At 53.4% G+C, this 21,524-nt stretch overlaps 1 protein-coding gene across 1 annotated transcript in view; it reads right to left on the minus strand.

The window, feature by feature from the left end:
* The window catches only part of ADAMTS16 (ADAM metallopeptidase with thrombospondin type 1 motif 16), a 183,035-nt gene continuing 161,792 nt past the window's right edge, over positions 282–21,524 (minus strand). Inside the window, exons 19-23 of the mRNA XM_018065480.1 lie at positions 10,016–10,217; positions 9,646–9,840; positions 6,895–7,119; positions 2,402–2,549; positions 282–1,355 (exon numbers count right to left, since the gene is read on the minus strand). Of these exons, the coding sequence (XP_017920969.1) occupies positions 1,240–1,355; positions 2,402–2,549; positions 6,895–7,119; positions 9,646–9,840; positions 10,016–10,217 (886 nt within the window). The 3' untranslated portion in view covers positions 282–1,239. The remainder of the gene's footprint in view (positions 1,356–2,401; positions 2,550–6,894; positions 7,120–9,645; positions 9,841–10,015; positions 10,218–21,524) is intronic.

Raw genomic sequence — 21,524 nt, forward strand, 5'->3', positions numbered from 1 at the left:
CCTGCCCATTGCAGATTGCAGGTACAGCTGGAGAAAACCCAGGCCCTGGGCAGGGAGCCCCTGTGGCCCTGCCCCCTGGCACTGGCCACCACCATCCCCAGGTCACCAGCTGTCTTCCCTGCAGCCTCCTCACTCGGGGGCACTGTCTACTCAGACTGCTTCTAGCACTTTCTACCAGATTCTGAGCCCCATTTCTGCCTCTCTGAGGCCAGGTTCCCGGTTCTGTGCTTGTCTTCCGCATTGCCGAGTAAACCTCACAAAGAATCACAGCTGTTCAGAAGCACGCTGCACAATATAAAATTTATTATAGAACTTCAGCAAATATAAATATCCAGGTGCCATTTGGAATGGAGACCACACCGCAGAAAAAGACTGAAATCCAGGGTTGGGTGGGAGAGGGGAGGTTGGAGGCCCCCTGCTGCTTAGCTTTTCACCTGGAAATCTTTGGCCTCCCTTCTGAATGAATGTTAGGAAAACAACCAAAATTTATGGGGAAAAAAATCGAAAACCCTGCAGCACACAAAAGCAAACCCAAGTGGGCCAATCTCGGCCCGCAGTGCTTGGTGTAAACCCCACGGAGTCTCTAATTCGGGTCCAGCCTGTCACTCTGCCACTTGAAAGAGAAAAGCATTCAGAAATGCGTTTAAATAGGAACACTCACTTGTAAATAACAGAGAAAAAAGGCAACATATGAGAATTTTCTCTTGGTTCCAACGGGTCTGAAAGGGACAGAAGCACCATGGCGGGGATTTCATTTCCCATTTCCAGAGGCCAGGCTCCCCACCAGGATGGAGACCAGCTCACCCGGCTGGGGTCCCCGGGGTCCCTGTACAGAGAAACCACCGCTGGGGCGGGACACGGGCCTCGGGACACTGGAGACGCAGCCCGGAGGGGCTGGCCCCGCCTCCGGAAGCAGTGGTCTCCAGGTGGCAGCTGGGCTGGTCCTTAGAAGCAGACCTGCTGCAAGCCTTGCTTATTCCGGGCCGGCCTGCTTTGCCAGAGCTCCGCGGTTCAGGGCGAGCAGGTTGGGGAGCTCTGTCCCGACTCCACGCGTCCTCCCCGCCAAGCGTGTGCCTGTGTGCCCGGGGATGAACACACACACACACGTGCCTGCACACACAGGCACACACGTAGTCCGGCCCAAGAGCTCCGCACGGGTTTCTCTTCTTCCTGGGACGCCTGCTGGTGGAGAGACCACACGGCCAGCGGGGGCTGGAGGCGGCCCCCGCACCTGCTGGCTCACAGGCTGGACGTGGAGCAGGCCTTGCAGCACTGCTGGCCGTAGAAGCCGTGGCCGCACACCCCGCGCTGGGGCACCAGCGCGCACCAGTGGAAGCGGTCCCCGCAGGAGGCGCCTGAAAGCCAGCAGCCCCGCGTCAGCCTCCGCACAGCCCCCCCGCCGAGGGCCGGCCACCACCCGCGGAAACCCCAGCCAATCAAGGCAAGCCTGCTCTGCAGGGAGGGCTGCTCCGCAGGTCACACGGACCACGTGGGTCGTGCTGTTTTCACAAGCTCTTTCTTGGCAGGTTCCTGCAAAGGTGGCGTTTCCTGCTTTTCATGCCAAACACCCCCCACGGAACCACTCAGCCACCCGAGACAATGGGTCTTCAGTGGACTGGACTCCGGTTCTCGGGTCCCTGATTGAAGCAGACCACTCACTCTCCTCCAGCCCCATTTTCTCCTCCAGGAACCTTGACAGACAGACAGACAGGGCACGGCGCTGCAAATCCCCAAGGCACTTTGGGTATGTGTGCATTTACTGAGCAGCCGAGGAGCAGCGGGAGGAGAAGGGGACGACAGAGGATGAGGTGGTTGGATGGCATCACCGACTCAGTGGACATGAGTTTGAGTATACTCCGGGAGTTGGTGATGGAGGCCTGGTGTGCTGCAGTCTATGGGGTTGCAGAATCGGACGCGACTGACTGACTGAACTGAACTGAAGGAAATCCCACGGACAGAGGAGCCTAGCACGCTGCAGTCCATGAGGTTGCAAAAGAGCGGGACACGACTTGGTGACTGAACATCAGCAATAAATGAATGTGCTGGGATCTCACTTAGCTTGGGGTGCAGAAGGCTGCTTTACTCAGAATGGCGTTTCCTGAATACAGACAGCAGCACTGAAACACAAGAGGCAATCGTGCTCGCTGGAAGCCAAATGGATCTCACAGCCGCCTGTGCCGTTTCCGGGGAGCAAGGTGTGAGCAGTGAGCGGTCTGCTCCGTGGGCCCTTTCGGGGGAAAAACTGGTGGAGGTGGAGAGAGAACAGGTGTAGTGGACACAAGACCCTCTAACCCGCGGGGACCCCTAGTTGGTCAGCTTTCTTAGCAACCACTCCAGAAACCCGACAGCCCCAGCTGAAAAGGTTAAACCTAGGCAGGGGAGAGGGGGCTCCGACACTCACCTTTCTTCTCTGCGATGGGGCAGAACCGGGTGTTGCAGGCCTGGGAGACTGCGGGCTTCTGCAGCAAGGAGCAGCCTGCGGCTGGCCGGCCCCCCGCCAGGCACTGCACGGACCGTGTCTGCACGCCGCCCCCGCAGCTGGCCGTGCACTGCGGGAGACACGAGCCACTGTCACGCTGGGCCACCCGGCCGTCCAGCCACCCCTTTCTACGGGTCCCCTCCACCCAGGCTCCTCAAGGCGGTCTCTCTCTGTCTCTGGACTGGGGTGGGGGGCTGAACACAGCTGCATATTTCCCAGGTATGGACACTGTGAAGACGGGCCCAGAAGTCTGAATATTCTTGAATCATCAAGGGTTCGATGGACACACACACAAAGCGGGACACATCTGGGGATACAGGCTGCAGGTCCATCACAAGACGTTCTCACAAGCCAGCCTTTCTGGTGCCCTTGACTCAGAAAAGCTTGACAAGCCAGCCCCCCACCGCAGAGGCGCGATGACACTCACCCCTCCAGACCCCAAGTTTTGCAAGGACTCCGGATGCCTGGGCGTGGCTGCCCCCTCTCAGGAACATCGTGTCCCTACGCTGGGCCCCTGCACTCTGAGGCTGAGAGCGCAGCAGAGCCAGGGCAGGGAGAGGCGGCTCAGTCAGACCAGTCCTCACCAGCGGGCTGGGCACATACCCCATAGACCACGGCAGTGGGTCCATCGGAGACCCACTGCTGGCAAGAAACCAGGAGAGACGGGAGCAATCGGAGACAGAGGGACCCAAACCTGCAGCAATGAATCTGCCCAGAAAGAAAGTGGCTCATAGTCTAGATCAAATTCTGACTAGCTCACGGCATGGCTCACACAAGGCTGTGTGTTCAAGAATGCTAAGAATGTTAAGTGGTAGAGGGGCCCCTGCAGAAAGACGGGGTCAGAAAACGATCTGGAGATCCTGGTGCGCGGTGGGTTACGTTAAACAGTTGCATTAACGCGTGAGGATAAAGCTCTGCTGATTTGGAGACACACACACAACTCAGGCTGCTGCCAAGATGTGTGGACAGGACCAATGCCGGGATCCCCCTGGAGCAGCGGCCCGGGGGTGGTCTTCCACGGCAGAAACCGTCCGTGGCCAGACGCTGAGGACCTGCTGCAGACAGAGCCCATGGAGGTGGCTTGTAAACCCCTTGGGAGAGGGACGCAGTGATGGGATAAGTAGAACATCTTGGTCTGCCCCTCGACGGAGGAGAGAAGCTGGAAACAGAGTCCCCAGAGCTCATAAGCTGAAGGAATCGTTGGTTCTTCTTTTTTTCAGTCTTTCGGGACAGGATGTCTCGGCCGCTGGAGAGAAAACCCAGGGCTTTTTGCCGATGAGCCTGTGGGTTTGGAACCCACCCTGTGAGGCTGAGCCCTGCTCTTCAAAGCCAACATCGGCGAACGCCGTGGGCCGCTCCATTTCGGGGTAGGACACCGCTAGCCCAGGTCTTCCTGGGGCTGCAGCGTCTCGGACTCGTGATGCACCCGAGTCGTTCAGGCCCGCCTGGTCGCGCCAGCTGTCTTCCTGGGGCTGTGGCGTCTCTGAGCTTCCCGGCAGAGCCACGCTCCTGGCCTGGTGGCCTCTGACTCGGGTCCCAGGCGCTCCCTCAGCCCCGGTCCTGGGCTGGGAGCTCACTCGGGGGCATGGTTCCTAGTTCTCATCTGTGGTGTTGAGCCTCTCTGCCTCTGAGCTGGATTTCTTTCTTTCTTTCCTGGTGCGTGGTGGGTTATGTTAAACAATCACATTAACGCGTGAGGATAAAGCTCTGCTGATTTGGAGACACACACACAACTCAGGCTGCTGCCAAGACGTGTGGACAGGACCAATGCCGGGATCCCCCTGGAGCAGCAGGGGCAGACTGCCACTCCCTGCGTTTATCACATCTGTTTATACTGAACCCAAGCTGTGGGCACAGAGGTTGATGTAGCTATATTTACAGAAAACAGTTTTTGCAATTAAAATCCACGTTTAACATGCTGATACTTTTGATCTACTTAAAACAGGAAATGCTTGAAAAGGATACAGTCCAAATGTCCTGTGGTCCAGTATTTTAAATGAAGCAATTTCTAATACCATTCGGAGAGGAGTTCGTGTATTTCTAAATGAAAAAGCGACATCAGATTTGAAGATGTGGGTGCTAAGTCACTTCAGTTGTGTTCGACTCCTTGCCACTCCGTGGACCTCAGTCCGCCAGGCTCCTCTGTCCGTGGGACTCTCCAGGCAAGAATACTGGGGTGGGCTGCCATGCTGTCTCTCCAGAGGCTCTTCCCCACCCGGGGACTGAGCCCGTGTCTCTTGCGTCTCCTGCACTGGAAGCTGGGTTCTTTACCACGAGCACCACCTGGGAAGCCCCAAGTCTGAAGAGAAGCAGAACCAAAGGCAAAAACACAACGAGGGGGCAGGGTGCAGAGCGGGCGGCAAGCAAGAGCAGCCTCCGGCGGCTTTAAAGATGCTGCTGCCCTACACGGCCTGGCAACAGAGCGCACAGTTCCGGTGACTGTGACAGCGACCCCAGACGAGGGTGAGGTTGCGCTGGAGGGGAAAGTCCTCCAGACGAGGACCCGGCGGGGCTGCCCTCAGGCACTCATGGATTCGCTTTCCATCTGAAATTCCACGTCCAGCAAACACTCCCTGAGTACTGAGTGGGGAGCATGCGCCCTGGTAGACACTGGGGACTGTGTATAAAATGTGCACGTGGGTGCGTGTACACATATGCCACTACGGGGAACACACCGCAGAACAGCAGGACACTCGCCACGGAGCGGCCGGTCCGGATGCCTGTCTTGTGACTGCATCCGCTTTCAAGCAGCTCATGTCAGCGGGGTTGGCCTTGACCTCTCACGAGGCCGCAGTACGGACCAGGCACGATTCTGGGACAGGAGGCGCGATTCTCCACTCCGGAGTATGCTTTCTGTCCTTGCTTCCTTTTTAGCACAGGGCGCCCGGGAAGCTCGAGGATGCGGGACGCGCTTCCCGGGAGGGCAGTCACTACCTGGGCAGGGAAGACGGCCACCTGCAGCTGCTCAGGTCATTCCTGTGGCACCAGGCACGGAGCATGCCTTCTGGGAAGTGATTTGGAGAGAGATGAAGACTCCAGAAAGTTCCTTTGAAAGTGATGGGGAGCAGATGTGGTTCCCGAGATCAGCCTCTGGAATCAACGAAGATCCCACTTGCTGGCCCTGAGAGGTCTTCTGCGATGGGGGTGTCCTGGTGGCCTGGTGGCCTGTGGATCCCATAAACTTGGTAGGACTTCACCTTGGAGGTCCTGGGGCCAGTGTTGCCTGATACGGTTATGAGAGCTGGCCGAGGTGGGAGCACAGGCGTTCGTGGCCGTGCCCGCCATCGTGCTCATTTGCTCTCTCTGTTTCCTTGACGTGGACCATTTTTAAAGTCCCTACTGCATTTATTACAATACTGCTTCTGCTTTATGTTTTGGCTTTTTTGGCCTCGAGGCATGTGAGATCTTACCTCCAGGGATTGAACCTGCACCTCCTGCACCAGAAGGCCAAGTCCCAACCACCGGACAGCCAGGGATGTCCCTTCCTTTGCTTCTTAAAAACTGACCGTCCAGACCTAAGTGCCCAAGAAGACACTGGGCTCTGAGCTGCTCTGTGCTGCCCTCGCCCACAGACGGCAACAGGCAGAGAGGGCTGTTAGGAGCCCAAAGCCAGAAGCAGGGCCAGGAAGGAGGCTGGGTCAACAGTAGTGAGTGCAGAATCTTCCCTTACAGCCGCAGGAAGCACGGGAGGAGGAGGGAGCCAGGGACTGGGAGACCCCAGGACAGATCCCGCAGCCTCTCTTGGCCTGGGCTGGCCGAGGCCGGGGACCAGGTGGGTCACAGCCATTCCGGGGGCTTAACCCCCATCCTCATTTGCTCAGCTTTGTGGTTGACCCAAACAGACTTACAATCACCTGTTTCTTCCAGATCTCGTATTTCTTCCTCATCCATACTCACCTCTGGGGAGCTCAGCCCAGCTCTTACCCAAACCATTGCATCCTCTTACCTCCACAGAGTGAACGTTTAGAACAACCACGCTCCGCCTGTGTGTTCAGTTGTGCCCGACTCTCTGTGACCCCATGGACGGGAGCCCACCAGGGCCCTCTGTCCATGGGATTCTCCAGGCAAGAACACTGGAGTGGGCTGCCATTTCCTTCTCCAGAGGATCATCCCGATCCAGAGATGGAACCCACAAATCCTCCGTCTCCTGCATTGGCAGGCTGGTTCTTCACCACTAGCACTCCCCGGGAAGCCCTAGAACAATCACAAGTGCCCTAAAAGATGGAGTAACCTTTGGAGATCACCCTGTGGAAGTGCCCCCGCAACCCCGACCCCCAGAAACCCAACACCTCACGGGCTCTGGAGGGAAGGGCCTGGAGCTGGCTCCATGGGCCTACACTCTGGCAGAAACCTTCCGGCCCAAGGCAGCTGGCAACACCGAGGAGGGGCTCCGCCCGCCACCCCTTCATCCCTACCTGAGACCAGGGTGAGGCAAACCAGCCGGTCCGCGGGGGTCCTGCAGCAGCGAACGCGGGGCGCTTGGGGCAGGGAAAGCGGGCGCAGGCACGCTGCAGCTCCAGCTGGGGCTGTGGCAGGTGCAGGCACTTCCTGGAGGCCAGCTCGCGGTACTTCCCAGACACGTACTTCTCAGCACACTTCAGGAACCTTTTCTGGGTTCCTCTTTCACAGGTAACAGAGCACTGAAAAGAAGACAGCCAAGGACGTGTGTGAAAAGCACGTCTCCCCGCGTGGTGTCCGTCTCTCTCTCGCACATTGTTGAGTGGAGAAGCCTCCTGATTACATCAACCTGAACATTTACAGATGTGTGACCAGTCAATCCACCCTAAAGTTGATCAACCCTGAACACTCATGGGAAGGACTGAAGCTGAAGCTCCAATATTTTGGCCACCTGATTTATTGTTTTGAACTGTGGTGTTGGAGAAGACTCTTGAGAGTCCCTTGGACAGCAAGGAGATCAAATCAGTCCATCCTAAAGGAAATCAACCCTGAATGCTCATTGTAAGGACTGATGATGAAGCTGAAACTCCAATACTTTGGCTACCTGATGCGAAGAACTGACCCATTTGAAAAGACCCTGATGCTGGGAAAGATTGAAGGCAAGGGGAGAAGGGGATGACACAGAAGGAGATGGCTGGATGGCATCACCGACGCAATGGGCATGAGTTTGGGTGAACTCCGGGAGCTGATGATGGACAGGGAGGCCTGGTGTGCTGGGGGTTCCAAAGAGTCGGACACGACTTAGCGACTGAACAACAGTCAGTGAAATTTATGGGACCTCAGCATTTTAAAATGGTGTTAACAGTATCTGCCAAAAAAAAAAAAAAAAACAACAACAAAAAACCAAAGATCTTGAGGTCACAGTGGTCTGGTACTAGAGACATAAGTTGGGGCAGGGCAATTAGAAACCATGAAGGGAGTAATTCCAGAGCTATCACTTCACTGGGGAATGAAGATGCTGGGCTGTAACCGATATCAGAATGCACTGGAATCTAACGAACAAGGATGTCAGGTAAACCCCAGAGCTCCTCAGATTCACACACCCAACAGCAGCGTGATGCTGGCCCCTCGCACAGGGACAGGCGGGGGAGACCCAGGGCTTCCATCTTCCCCGGGAAACTGAGTGCTGTCCTGGACAGAGCACAGGAGGCGTGTTCGTTCTGACCAGAGGTACTCTGAGCCCGAGCTGCCGCTGCAGCCGCACCCTCTTATGTGCACAGCAGGGCCCTGGGCCGACCTGTGGCCAGGAGGGGATGCAGCCATGTGATACATGGGGATGACGCAGAAGGCCAGGCACAGCCTGCACCCCAGGGCTGGCTCGGAGGTCAGAGGGCAGGTCCTGGGGGCTGGCATTGCTGCCCCGGGCTGGCATGTCTGCAGGTCCAATCCATGGAGGAGGCTGGGTGCCCGAGGCTCTGGCCTCATGCTCAGGCTCAGGCTTGGCTTTGGGGCGTGCTTGGCGTGTCCTGCTGCCAGAACAGAGCTGGAGGGCTCCTCTCGGGGGCTTGTTGGGGCCAAGCCTGAGAGAAGCTCTGGGGTGTGGTGTGTGTGTGTGTGTGTGTGTGTGTGTGTGCACGCCCAAATGTGTTACATATTGAGGACAAGGGATTTCCACCTGGACCCCTTCCACGCACCGTGTGTGTTAGTCGCTCAGTCCTGTCTGACCCTTGGTGATCCCAAGGACTGTAACCCACCAGGCTCCTCTGTCCATGGGATTCTCCAGGCAAGAATGCTGGAGTGGGCAGCCATTCCCTTCACCAGGGGATCTTCCCAACACAGCGATCAAACCCCCCCTGCAGGCGGGTTCTTTACCGCCGCGCCACCAGGGAAGCTCTTACTAGGCAGACCAAGCTGCTTCCTTCCTAAGGACTCAGCCTCTGGAGATGCGCATAGAATGGACTCAGCCTCTGGAGATACGCATAGAATCAAATGTCTCCTAATGACTGATGATTCAGTAGTCTAGACACTGATGCCCCTGGGCCCAGGTGAGAGAGAATCAGGAGTTCTTCCTTAGCAGCAGCAGGCTTCATGCAGTAGCGATGGTGTTCAGGGGCAAACAAGTGCTGTCTCATTCGGGATAAATATCCTGCCTGGCACGCCATCACTTTATAGAGGCCTTCCTCCCTCCTGGACTAGACGCCATTGGTGGCCTAGGTGGGAATGAGGCCCCGAGTCTGTCCCTGAGGGCCAGGGATCAGGGGGCCTTCTTTCCCCAGTTCCTATGGAAACCAGCTATGTGGGCTGAGTACACGCATGCATCTCAGGACATGCTCTCTCCTCCTGCGGTCACCCCCCTGCCCCACCACCTAGGCACATCCTGGGAAACAGCTGCAGCTGCTCGGGGTGAGGTGGGTCCCCCAGCCCGCAGCAGGCGTGATGAACACTCTCCCCAGCTGGCACCTGTTCACCCACCCACCCACTCCACACTGAGGGAGGGATGACTGTGTGGGTGACCTGGGTGGGGTGCTCCACGGATGAGATATGAAAACCAGAGGACACGCCAAGGAGCGGAGGCCAGGTGTGGGGCTGAATACCAGGGGCAGTGGGACCCCAGACAGAGGAAAGGAGCGGAAGCAGAGGGACGCAGCAAGGAGCGGCGGCCCGAGGTGGAAGGTGGTCGACCCAGTTCCGCCTGGACCTGGCACACCTACCTGGGACCAATGCGTCTACCTGGGACTTGGCACACCCACCTGGGAAGGTGCACCCACCTGGGACCAGGCGGACACGAGCCACTGCAGCTTCTTGTGCTTGTGGCAGCGCCTGAGCAGACAGGCCTCGTGAGTCCTGGGCTTCGGCTCCGTGGTGCAGACGGCGTCCGGCAGCAGCTGCGCCCTGGCCGAGGGGTTGGTGCTCTTACAGGCCACCGACCTCTTCCGCCAGCCCTTCCCGCAGGTTCGTGAGCACTGCGCGCGGGAAGAGCGAGTGTCGGCTCCCTCGAGGAGGGGATGGGACCGAGCTGGGGCTCCAGCCCTGAGCCCCGAGGCCGGGGAGACTCCAGTTGCCCCCACACCCCGCACTGCACAGGAGGGACCCCACTCACCACCTCACCCATGCCACCCAACCCCCTCCCCCACTTACCTCTGCCCAGGGCCCGGTGCTCCACGCCGGGGGGCAGCTCTGAGGCTGGCAGGCCTGTCGGCTGGAGGGGACGGGCTGTGGACACAGGCTGGCCGAGACCCGCTCGGATCTGTAGTGCGTGCGCCGCGTGCACTGGACCGCCCGGCTCTGCGTGCCCTCTCCGCACGTGCGGCTGCAGGCGCTCCAGTTCCCCACCGACCAGCTGCGGGGACAGGGGACGTGGTGAGGGGCGGGGCTGCGTCTCCAGCCGGAGGGGGCCGGTCCGGGGCCGGGGCATCAACCGGCGTTAACTTCCCACCTGCTGCCTCCGTGTGCGCAGTCCTCAGGCCCCGCGTGCGGTCTCCCAGGCCTCGGCCCCTTCTAACTTCCTAATTAGTGTTCCTGACGTCAGACCTCCCCTCCCCTGGCTGTCAGCTTCTCTTGAGCTTGGAAATAACTCCCCTCAACGCAGTGCGTCTGTTCCCCGCGCCCCCCAACCTTTTCCTAAAAGGAAAATTTCAAACGTATACAAAAATAAAGGCCCTCCGTATCCCTGTCCACCCAGCCTCACAGATTATCAGTTTCTGTGCCCGATCCCTATAGCATTTTGAAGCAAATTCTAGACATACTAGTAATTCAATACACATCTCTAAAAGACAAGGAGTCTTAGGTTTTCAGCCTAATTATAATGCCATGTGACATTTGAAAATTTTAACAATCATACCTTAACATCATTAAATATTCAACGTTCCATTCCCAATTTTGTTGTCCCTGTCAAAATTTAATCTGCTTGTTGGAGTCAGAATCCAAATAAAGCTCTTGCTTTGAACTGGTTGATGTGTCTTTTTTTTTAGTCTATAGGTTCTCCGAAATTTTGTTTAGGTTTTTCTTTGTTACAGAACAACAGAAAGATGGCTCACCTAACTCATCTCTACAGCTTTCTTTCTTTCTTTCTTTCTTTTTTTTTTTTTTTTTGCTGATTACAGGACTTTACAAGCTACATCTCTGCGGTATCACTTAGAAGGCTCTCTGTCCTCTGCCCTTCTTGCAATTAAGTCATTGATCTAAAGACTGTCATGTTTGGGGTTTTGTTTTGTGTCCACAGACGCCGTGAAGTAGTACCAGTTCTAGGTAGGCTGCTGCTGCTGCTAAGTCGCTTCAGTCGTGTCCGACTCTGTGTGGCCCCAAATTGCTGAACAAAACCACCAACATGCGTCCTCATACTTGGCAGCGCTGCAGGGGGACTGGGTGCCCTCGGGCTGTACTGTGAAACAGGATAGCGCCTGCCGCATCAATAAACAAGGATGCCATGCCTATCCGTGATTCCGGCCCTCCCATGTGAACTTCCCAGCTGGGCTGGCTCCCTACATGAGGAACTTAAGGCTGCCGCAGTCATCAGCAGTTCCAGCCCTCCAGTGTGAGCCAGAAGGCCCTAAGGGAATTCAAGAGAGAGAAAAATGTCTCCTTAAATGTGCAGGGTGCTGGCCCCAGATAGCCGAGAGGCGTTTGACAGGAATGACTTCAATGATCCCAGACTCTCGCATCTTCCCATGCATAGAAGAACACTACATTCCTTAACTTGGTATCTGATTTTCCTTACTTAATAATCTTTGATGTTCAGACTGCCTGCCCTCCTTGTTGCAGACTGGTGTATAGCCTGACTCCCCCTCCTGCCCCCTTGGAGCAGTTTTCTCAGGGTCACTGAGATGCCTTTTCCCGAGCTTGGAATCCTTAACATTCCCGATAAATAACCCTCTACTTTCAGGTTGCGACTGGATTTTTGTAGTCGACAGAAACATGATATGTTTACTTAGCTTTGTTTGTAGAAGCTTTGAGCTAGATTATGCCAAAATATTTCTCATGAACAGACTCTATTATCTTTCTAAGAAAATTATTTAAAAACTGTAATGAAAAGTTTTGTTTGTAAGAACTGTTCTGTATCAACTGCAGAAATGCTTCCACTTCTCAGTGTTAACAAGATTGTTGCTGTTGTTTAGTCGCTCGGTTGTGTCCAACTCTTTGCGACCCCGTGGACTGGAGCCCACCAAACTCCTCTGTCCATGGGATATTTCAGGCAAGAAATCTGGAGTGGGTTGCCATTCCCTTCTCCAGGAGATCTTCCCAACCCAGGGATCAAACCCTCATGAGCTATTGGGAAGCCTGGTCTTTACCATCATGTTAAACCATGTAAATTATGCAAACTCCTTAGGAAACCAGGGCTTCGGGCTCCTGGCTGTGTTGATTCTTCATCTGGAGGCTCTCCATTGCTTTTCTATTTTTTATGTTTCCTCCCAACTCCTTACGTTTGCCTCTCAACCATGCAGCCTCATAAACTCTAACTGGTCAACCCCGGAACTGCGGCAGTGTCTTGGCTGCTCCCAGACTTTTCACATCCCTGTGTTAAGTCCTCAGTCTCCACCATCTAAAGCTGTTCCAGTGGGGTTGGTCCATGCTCTGACCTCCTCTTAGCCGTACACCATTAAGAAATGGTCCTGTGCAAAAATTGTTCACATGGCATCTGGAGATGCCAAGTATTTGCTTTGTTTCACAGACAGAGCTCCGGGGAAATGTCTTGACTGCAGCTCAAGAAAGAGTCAAAATCCACGGAAACTTCTGTGCTGGTGTCTGAGGGTCCACTCAGCAGGACGAGGCGTGTTGGGTGGCTGACGAGTAGCCATACCTGTCCTGCTGCAGTCTGGTTTTTCAAGCCCGCCAGGTGAAACAGAGCCGGCGGCTGGTATGACTCATGTCAGTCAGGTGTCCCAGGCAGGGCCTGGAGCACTCGGCCACCCAAACACCACGGTGCTGCCCCAGCCAAGGGGTCACCTGGCAGGACTCACCCTGCAGCTCTCAGAGCTGCCTGGACAAGTGGTGGAGTTTCCAGCAGTTACTCAGCAGTTTGGGCAGGGTTCCCTGGGACCATCTGCTCCACAGTCAATGTCACTAATTGTCAACAGTCAGGAGCTGCTTCTCATAAAATGACTTTTGCCTTCCCATTAAAAAAATTGCAACATTTTGGTTTTGGTTATTTACTGTTTCCTCTGAAAATGCAAAAGGGTATTTGAAAATGCAAATTCTCAGCAAGGGTATTTGGTTTAGTGCAGTACGTTGTCATGAAGCACTCCCCAGGCAGGCTCGGGGCTGTGACTGCCTTTCAGACTCAGAGGTCACCCTTGACGGGGACCAGGCCTGTGGCTCACGGCTGAGCCCCACCTATATGGTCAGCTCAGGCCTGTCACAGAGTCAGCATCAGAAACCACTAACTTCATTTTAGAACTGGGTTTCAGTGACTCTTCCGGTTGCCGTCAAAGTTTTCAGACGAAGCACCCTGCCGATCCCATTTTCAGGAGTAACTTCCTGGTTGTCGGTGGAGTGGTCTCTCATAACTCAGTAAGCACATGGGGTAATGGCCGGGCAGAACCCGGTTCACGGGGTGAACCTAGAGAAGGCCGTGTTCACCACTGGGTTTAGTTCCAGGGACAGGACAAAGGACAGCATGTGAACACAGCTCCAGTTACAAAGTGTCCCCCACGTCGGTCAGGACTTTCACAGCTGGTGTCCGTCACGGCCTTCAGAAAGGATGCGCTCAGTCACATTGCCCGCTTTGACTTTGCGACACGATCTTTAAAATCCTCTGTGACTACAATCACGGACATTCACATGCCCCATGCTCAGTGGCCTGGACTGGGACAGTTGCCTTTGCGGCCCAGAGGTCACTGTGTGGGTCACTTGTCTTCATAGGAAACTACAGCCACATCACATGTGCAGGTGATTTGAGGTTTACCACGCTTTTCATCTACATGAAATTGTCGACTTAAAAAACATTCACAACCTAAAAAGCTGAGAGTTATGTTTTATTTGGTGGGAATTTTTAGGGCTTAAGCCCAGGAGGCAGAATCTCAAGGAACTCTGCGAGAACTCTCCAAGGAGCTGAGGGGAGGAGTCAGGTTACATAGAAGTTTTGCAACAAAGGGCAGGTAGTCTGAACATCAAAAGAATATTGTTGAAGAAAACCATTGAAGGAATTTAACGCTTTTCTGTATATGGAAAGGCGCAAAAGTCTGGGCTCATTAAATTGCTCCTTTCATATGCTGTTGGGGCCAGTAACCTGTGTTTTCACATCCTGAGCTCCCCCGGGACTCACTGTGGAGAGTAGCCACCGTCAGATCACAGGGATCTTTCTCCTTCCTGAGCGCCCGTAGGACTCACCAGCTCGGGAGGGCTGCCATCGCCGGTGACGATGACACCCTTGTTTACTGATATGGTGGGAAATACTCCACTGCTTTCAAGATGACAATGCACACCCCACAATAAACAGATGCCAGTTTGAGAAAACTCCCTTAGCCACAGGAAGAGAACGTCTGCGAACACGTTAAATAAAGAGAGCAGACAGACTGGGAGCTGAAAGCTCGGTAGCTGAGATCACAGGACTCAGGGTGAGGAAGGGGGAGAGAAGCTGATTCCTGAGTCCATCTGGCATCTGGCCACGCATGGGCTGTTCACTGGCCGGGCCCATCTGCTGAGTCGGGAATTACTGGTCTCTGTCAGGGGATGTTTCAACTGTATCAGAGGGTGCCAGCTACGCTCCAGGCCAGTTCTGAGGCAGAAGTCCAGTGCTGAAAGGGCCAATGACCTCGGAAACCGATTGTGCGAGTGGGTGGTGTCAGAGGCCAGAGCTGTTGGACACACAGCTTGCAGTCTGCGCTCGTGCCTCGAGGCCTGGAGCAAGTCCTCCTGAAGCGCAGCAGTAAGTACGTTAGAAGCGACAGCAACGCGCCAGACACACACGCACGTCCTCTATCGTGTGTTGGCAGGGATGTGCTAGACCCTCCGGCTGTCTATGGGATGCATTCTTCCAGAAGCAACGCTGGGGAAAGGCCTCCACGGTCACCCCAGAACTGAAAGTCCATTACTGACGACTGGATGGCAAGGACAGGGGCCAGACTTCAGGAAACTGGGCTCCTGGATCAAGAAGCCAGGCTCTGGGAAGCTGGCAGCTCAACAGTGACTTCCTTTGGTTCAGTCTCAAAAGGCAAACTCCTTTGTTCGATGTGAAAGTGAAGGAGAGATTTATAATGAGTCACGCACAGGACTGAATTTTTTCATCATTAAAGGCAGCACTTCTTTGCTGACTCACATGGAGCCAAATTGCAGGACCTCAAAACCTCCCCATAAAGTATGTTCGGTGGGTGTTAATTTTATGGGCTGCGAGAAGCCAAAGATATGGAGATTTTTTTATTATTCAGGGGCTGATGTGCTATTTTTACTGAACGTTCCTGTCTCACTCCCCTGTCATCAAATGTTATCTTAAGAAGAATCAGTAAAATCTACAGAGCTTCATTTACATGTGGGAGGCATGGGAAATGGAATTATGAGGGACGCACAGGCCAAAGAAACCTACCTCACTGTTCCAGACAGCCTTGATAATTCCCTGTTTCAGCACAAACCCTTCATCTGGAGGTCTTTTCTCTGCAGACCGTGGAGGGTGTGTGTATCCCATTAACTCAAATGAAAAACCCCGGCTCATAAAAGGTGAGAGGGAAATGCTCAGATTCCGAGTGACAGTGAAGGGCTGCTCTTTGCAGGGCTGCCCCCCTTTAGCCAGTTTCCACGGGAAACTGGAAGAAAGAGGCTGAGTCTTAGCACTGGGAAGGGCTTCAGAGACGGTCTGCTTTTCCAGTTGCATCTTATGGAGGGGAAGTGGCACCTCAAGAAGCAAAGGGTCACGGAGGGAGTGGATAATGCAAACAGGATGGAGTTCAGGACTCCCCCAGCGCTGCCCTCTGACTCATCCTTGCTCTGCTGGGAAGAGTGAGCATCTTTCCATCATGAGATGTCTACGTGGGGAAGGCAGCCACCTCCCGCTTCTCTTCACCCCATTCAGCACCCAACCGTCGAGCCAGCTCTGTGTCACAAACACCTCTGCTATGGAGTAAAAATGAAAAACTGGGGTGGTAACTACACACAGGTAGCCCAGTGAGCAACCTATACCCAACTGCAACTGAAACTGAGTAATGACTTGGTCGGCAGTAACTCCCTCCAAGTTCACAGGGTTTGCACCCCAATTCTTGTGCCCCAGGATGACCCCAGGGGCTGAGAGGACCTGTGGCTCAGCCTGGCGCTGAGACAATGTTTCCCAAACCACGGCTGTCTGGCAGGGCTTTCACACACCCACACGCACCTGGTCTCTCCTCCGCTCTGCAGGAATCACAAATCTGCGGTTGAGAGTCAGAAATCTGAATTTTTGCAAAGCCCTCCTTCCCTGGACTGGGAAGGAAGGCTCTGTAAAAGCCCTTGAGAGACCAAGAAGCAGGACACCTGCTCATCAGGGCAGGCCACGGCTCTGGCTCCTGCGGGTGGTAACTGCCCTCGCTCCCAGTTGCATTAACGTGGTCCTGATGCTATTTTTAATGATTATGAGAACTCAGAGGTGCCAATAAAACATCAGGGGCAAAGCTTGGTGAGTGGGTTCCTCTCCAGAAAGCCATCAACCCTCACTCCCCATTACAGGAAATCAGAAAAGCCCACCCAGGCAACCCCATTGCCTGGCAGCTCCCATGCCCCGGCCACTCCAGCTTCAAGCATCATCCCCGGCTGTAAACACTCTTCTCTGGAGCTGGCAGCTGGCCCCAGACTCAGCGACCAAGCCTCTGGGAGGCTTGTATGTCAGGCAGGCTTGGGCTCCTTCTGGAAGAAAGACTTCTCAGAACCAAAGTGGTGGAGGAGCTGGCTTGGAACAGAGCTGCTCCTCCTGTGCGGCCCTTCCAGCCTCAAAACGAAGCGCTCAGAGAAGTGAAGGCAGACACATCCAGTGCTGACACCCCTCCGATCCCCCCAAACAACCCTGCCTGACAGCTGGGGAGACGCGGTTCCGACCCGAGGAAGGTCCCATGGAGCAAGGCCTTTGGAAATGCACGTTTCTCTCAGGCACTGTCCACTTTAAAGTGCGCAATGTGCAAAGTGAGGACCAGAGTCCGAGAGACAGCACCTCAGTGGCTCTGAGAAATCGCTCCAGAGAGGTGGGGGGTTGGTGGGGGACAGGAAGGTCAGGACACATGTGATTTTGGTGAAGCGGGAGTTTATGCAATTCAGCACATATCTTTCCAGAACGTTTCAGCTAATCTCATGAAGCTTTTGCTAATCACGAGAAGCAGCTGTCACCATGAATGATTTTATTGCATTTCTAGATATGGGGAGATACAAAAATTGGGCGCATAAAACTGGCTCCTGAAAATAGCTAACAGTCTGAAGACCTTCCTCCAGTGTTGCCCTGAGCACAGAGGGCCTCATCTCTGCTCTCCACCCTGAACTCCTTGCGGCTTCCCTGGTGGCTCAGATGGTAAAGGATCTGCCTGCAATGAGGGAGACCTGGGTTCTATCCCTGGGTCGAGAAGATTCCCTGCAGCAGGGAGTGGCAACCCACTCCAGTATTCTTGCCTGGAGAATTCCATGGACAGAGGAGCCTGGCAGTTACAGCCCATGGGGTCGCCAAGAATGGGACAAGACCGAGTGAGTAACTCACCGAACTTCTTTCCAGGGGTGTTGAAGTTCAGTAGCTGTAGCAGTACATGATTTAATCCTTGTAGAGATACTCAACATTCAGAAAACTAAGATCATGGGATCTGGTCCCATCACTTTATGACAAATAGATGGGGAAACAGTGGAAACAGTGAAAGGCTTTATTTTCTTGGGCTCCAAAATCATTGCAGATGGTGACTGCAGCCATGAAATTAAAAGATGTTTACTCCTTGGAAGGAAAGTTATGACCAACCTAGATAGCATTTAAAAAGCAGAGACATTACTTTGCAAATAAAGGTCCATCTAGTCAAGGCTATGGTTTTTCCAGTAGTCATGTATCGATGTGAGAGTTGGACTATAAAGAAAGCTGAGCGCTGAAGAATTGATGCTTTTGAACTGTGGTGTTGGACTGAAAGAAGATCCAACCAGTCCATCCTAAAGGAAATCAGTCTTGAATATTCAGTCCTGAATATGATGTTGAAGCTGAAACTCCAATACTTTGGCCACCTGATGTGAAGAAGTGATTCATCTGAAAAGACCCTGATGCTGGGAAAGACTGAGGGCAGGAGGAGAAGGGGACGACAGAGGATGAGATGGTTGGATGGCATCACCGACTCAATGGACATGAGTTTGAGTAAACTCTGGGAGTTGGTGATGGACAGGGAAGCCTGGCTGCTGCAGTCCATGGGGTCACAAATTGGGGTCAGACATGACTGAGCAACTGAACTGAACTAAACTGAGAGATAACATGGCAAGTGCCAACCTGTATCTGATAGGATGGAAGCTTGTGACCATAGATGTATTCATAGCTGGAGACACCATTTATGTTACAAATGTTCTACCACTCCGCCCCCTCAGTAGACAGTTGGTGTTTTACTGGGCAAGACCAATATAACTTCTGACATGAGACTCCAGCATCATCCCCCAAGAGAACGCAACAGCTGGCGCCTCCTCCATCAGCGTCTGTTCCTGGGGATGCTAGCTGTCGGTTCTGTTCTTCCCTGCACACGAGACGCCCTCTGGATGGGCGCCTCCCTCTCACTGATGCATTTCCAGCCTCGGGAGCAGCTCCCCGCTCTGCTCTGAACTGACCTGTCAGATTCTTGGACGTCTTTTCTGTCTTGGCAAAACAGCAGGGCTGCTGCCTAGCCGTGCTGAGCGCTGGGTGGGGTGAAGGGCCAGCCGTGCCCCAGGCTGTCAGCATCCTTCCCTGACACCCAGTGATGCCTGGCCGCACAGGAACCAGTGGAGCCCGCCCTCAGGGCTGCCTCTGCCAGCTGAGCTTGGAATCGGAATTATGTAATATAATGAGGCTTGGTGTCGCTGGATGAAACATGAGCTTGGAAAAGGAGAAGGCTGTTTCTATGAACACTGAGTTGAATCTTTGGAATGACTCAGTCTTTAAATGGAACTGCTCTCAGATTAGGTGTGGCTCAGAGAAAAATAAAGTCTGGAGAAAACATGAAAGATTTAAGATGATTTTGCACCCGGGTGAATGGGACAGGTTTCAAGTCTTTTCCTTCAAGAAACTTAAACAGAACATCACAGGTGTGGGCATAGTTTATGCAAATAATCAACTTAGATCTTTAATAGGCAGATTCCTACCCAAATAAGCTTTGGTTATAACTGAAGCAGTTAGCAAATGGATGAACATTTCTGTATTTTAAGTGAAAAGACAGGTTCAAGGCATATGTGTATCTATGTATTTTTAAAGGAGTTTCCCTTAATTTACCATTTTCATCAGTGGACCAAATGAGGGTCACTCTCATCCTCTGTCTGATGAGAGCCCTGACTCCCCGCCCTGTAAGCATCTCACCTGTAGAGACCTCTGCGTCTCCATCACATGGCACTCCCACCTGGTGTGTGATGGGAACTCAGAGCCAGCATTCCCCACTGCCCCACTGTGCCCCCTCTGCCCTGCGTGCCCATTCCAGGGGGTGGAACCCCTCCTGGTTTCTGTCCTCTAGCTCTTCCCATGTCTCCCCCAGTCACAGATTCTACTTCCCGATTCCCCAGCAAAGCCGCCCCTTCCTGAGTGTGTGTGCGTGTGTGCTAAGTTGCTTCGGTCCTGTCCGACTCTTTGTGACACCATGGACTGTAGCCAGCCAGGCTCCTCTGTCCATGGGATTCTCCAGGCAAGAATACTGGCGTGGGTGGCCATGTCCTCCCTCAGGGGGATCTTCCCGACCCGGGGATCACACCCACCTCTCTCACATTTCCCGCACTGGCAGGTGGGTTCTTCACCATTAACACCACGTGGGAAGCCCCTCTGACCAAATCCAGGTGGATGGCGGTTCATTTCATGTGTCAACTTGAGTGGGTCATGGTACCCAGATATTTGCTCAAATATTAGTCCAGGTGTTTCTGAGGAGGGTTTTTTTTTTTTTTGAAGATGAGGTTAGCATTGAACTCAGGAGGTTCTAAGTGAAGTAGATCGTCCCCCATAACGTGGGTGGGCCTCACTCAATCAGCTGACGTCCTTAATAGAAAAATACTGAGGTTCCCCAGAAGAAAATATTCTACCAGCAGACAACCTTTGAACTTGAACCATGGCACTGACCCTTCCCTGGGTCTCCAGATTTTGGACCTGCCAGCCTCCACAATTACATGGGTCGATTTCTTAAAATCTCCACACACACACACACACACACACACACACACAGGCACACTGGGCTCCTTGCCTTCCTCCTCAGATACTTACGATTTGGTAAAGTACTAGGCGCAGAGTACTAGGTGCAGAGTACTAGGTGCAGAGTACCAGGTGCAGAGTACTAGGTGCAGAGTACTAGGTGCAGAGTACCAGGTGCAGAGTACTAGGTGCAGAGTACCAGGTGCAGAGTACCAGGTGCAGAGTACCAGGTGCAGAGCGCTAGGTGCAGAGCACTAGGCCTCATCCTAGTGCAGGCTAACGCCTCCACTCCGTCCTCCACCTTCCCTCTCCTCCTCCTCCTCAGCCCTCACCTGGCGGGTGAGGTCATTCACATGCAGTCCAGCTGGCTCTATAAATACAGCCTCTCTGTCTATCTACTCAACATACAAGCAAAGAAGGAGAGCCATGTCTCCTTACTGCATCAATTGTATTTCATATGTACTTTTTGACAGTCAATGAAGAGCTGATAAGGACATAACTAGTAAATTTAAATTTTTAAAAAGTGAAAACATCCCACAAACATGTGCCCATTTGTTGCATTACTTCTAAGTGACTTTCTAATTATGGGTGAAGATCATGTGCTCAAGAGAGCATGCTGCTGAAAGTATGTAATTCTCCACTTAGAAAAGAGTGATTGAGAAACTTTAGAACTAAGTTCTAAAAATGGTGCTGGGGGAAGAATGTGGGAATATGGAAAACAATGGTGACTTAACATATTTATTTACATCTGCAGAAAGGAAACATGGAAACTATCTCAACTATACCCAGCTGAACTAGAGGTACAGGAAAGGCCCTGCGCAGATTTTCCCATCTCTCCAGGTGTTTCTCACCTGAGCACAGAGCAGACACAGATGGTCATTGGTGAAGGAACATGATCTACACTGTGAAAGGTTAGATCCACCTCGAAACCAGTGCAACATCGTAAAGCAATTATCCCCCCCAAAAGTTAAAAAGACCCTGGAAAGGAACCTGATGCTAGGAAAGAATTAAGGTAAACGGAGACGAAAGGAAAGCAGTCCTGAATATCCACTGGAAGGACTCATGCTGAAGCTGAAACTCCAATACTTTGGAAACCTGATGTGACGAACTGACTCATTTCAAAATACTCTGATGCTGGGAAAGATTGAAGGTGGGAGGAGAAGGGGCTGACAGAGGATGAGATGGTTGGATGGCATCACCCGCTCAATGGACATGGATTTGAGTAAGCCCTGGGAGATGGTGATGCACAAGGAGGTCTGGCGTGCTGCAGTCCATGGGGTCACAGGGTCAGACATGACTTAGGGACCAAACAACAACAACAACAGAGAAAAAAGAAGTAAAAAAAGTCTGTCTTTCAAAAAGAAAAGGGAATGAGATGCTTGA

Source organism: Capra hircus, chromosome 20 (assembly GCF_001704415.2).
Source record: "Capra hircus breed San Clemente chromosome 20, ASM170441v1, whole genome shotgun sequence".
Taxonomy (NCBI): domain Eukaryota; kingdom Metazoa; phylum Chordata; class Mammalia; order Artiodactyla; family Bovidae; genus Capra; species Capra hircus.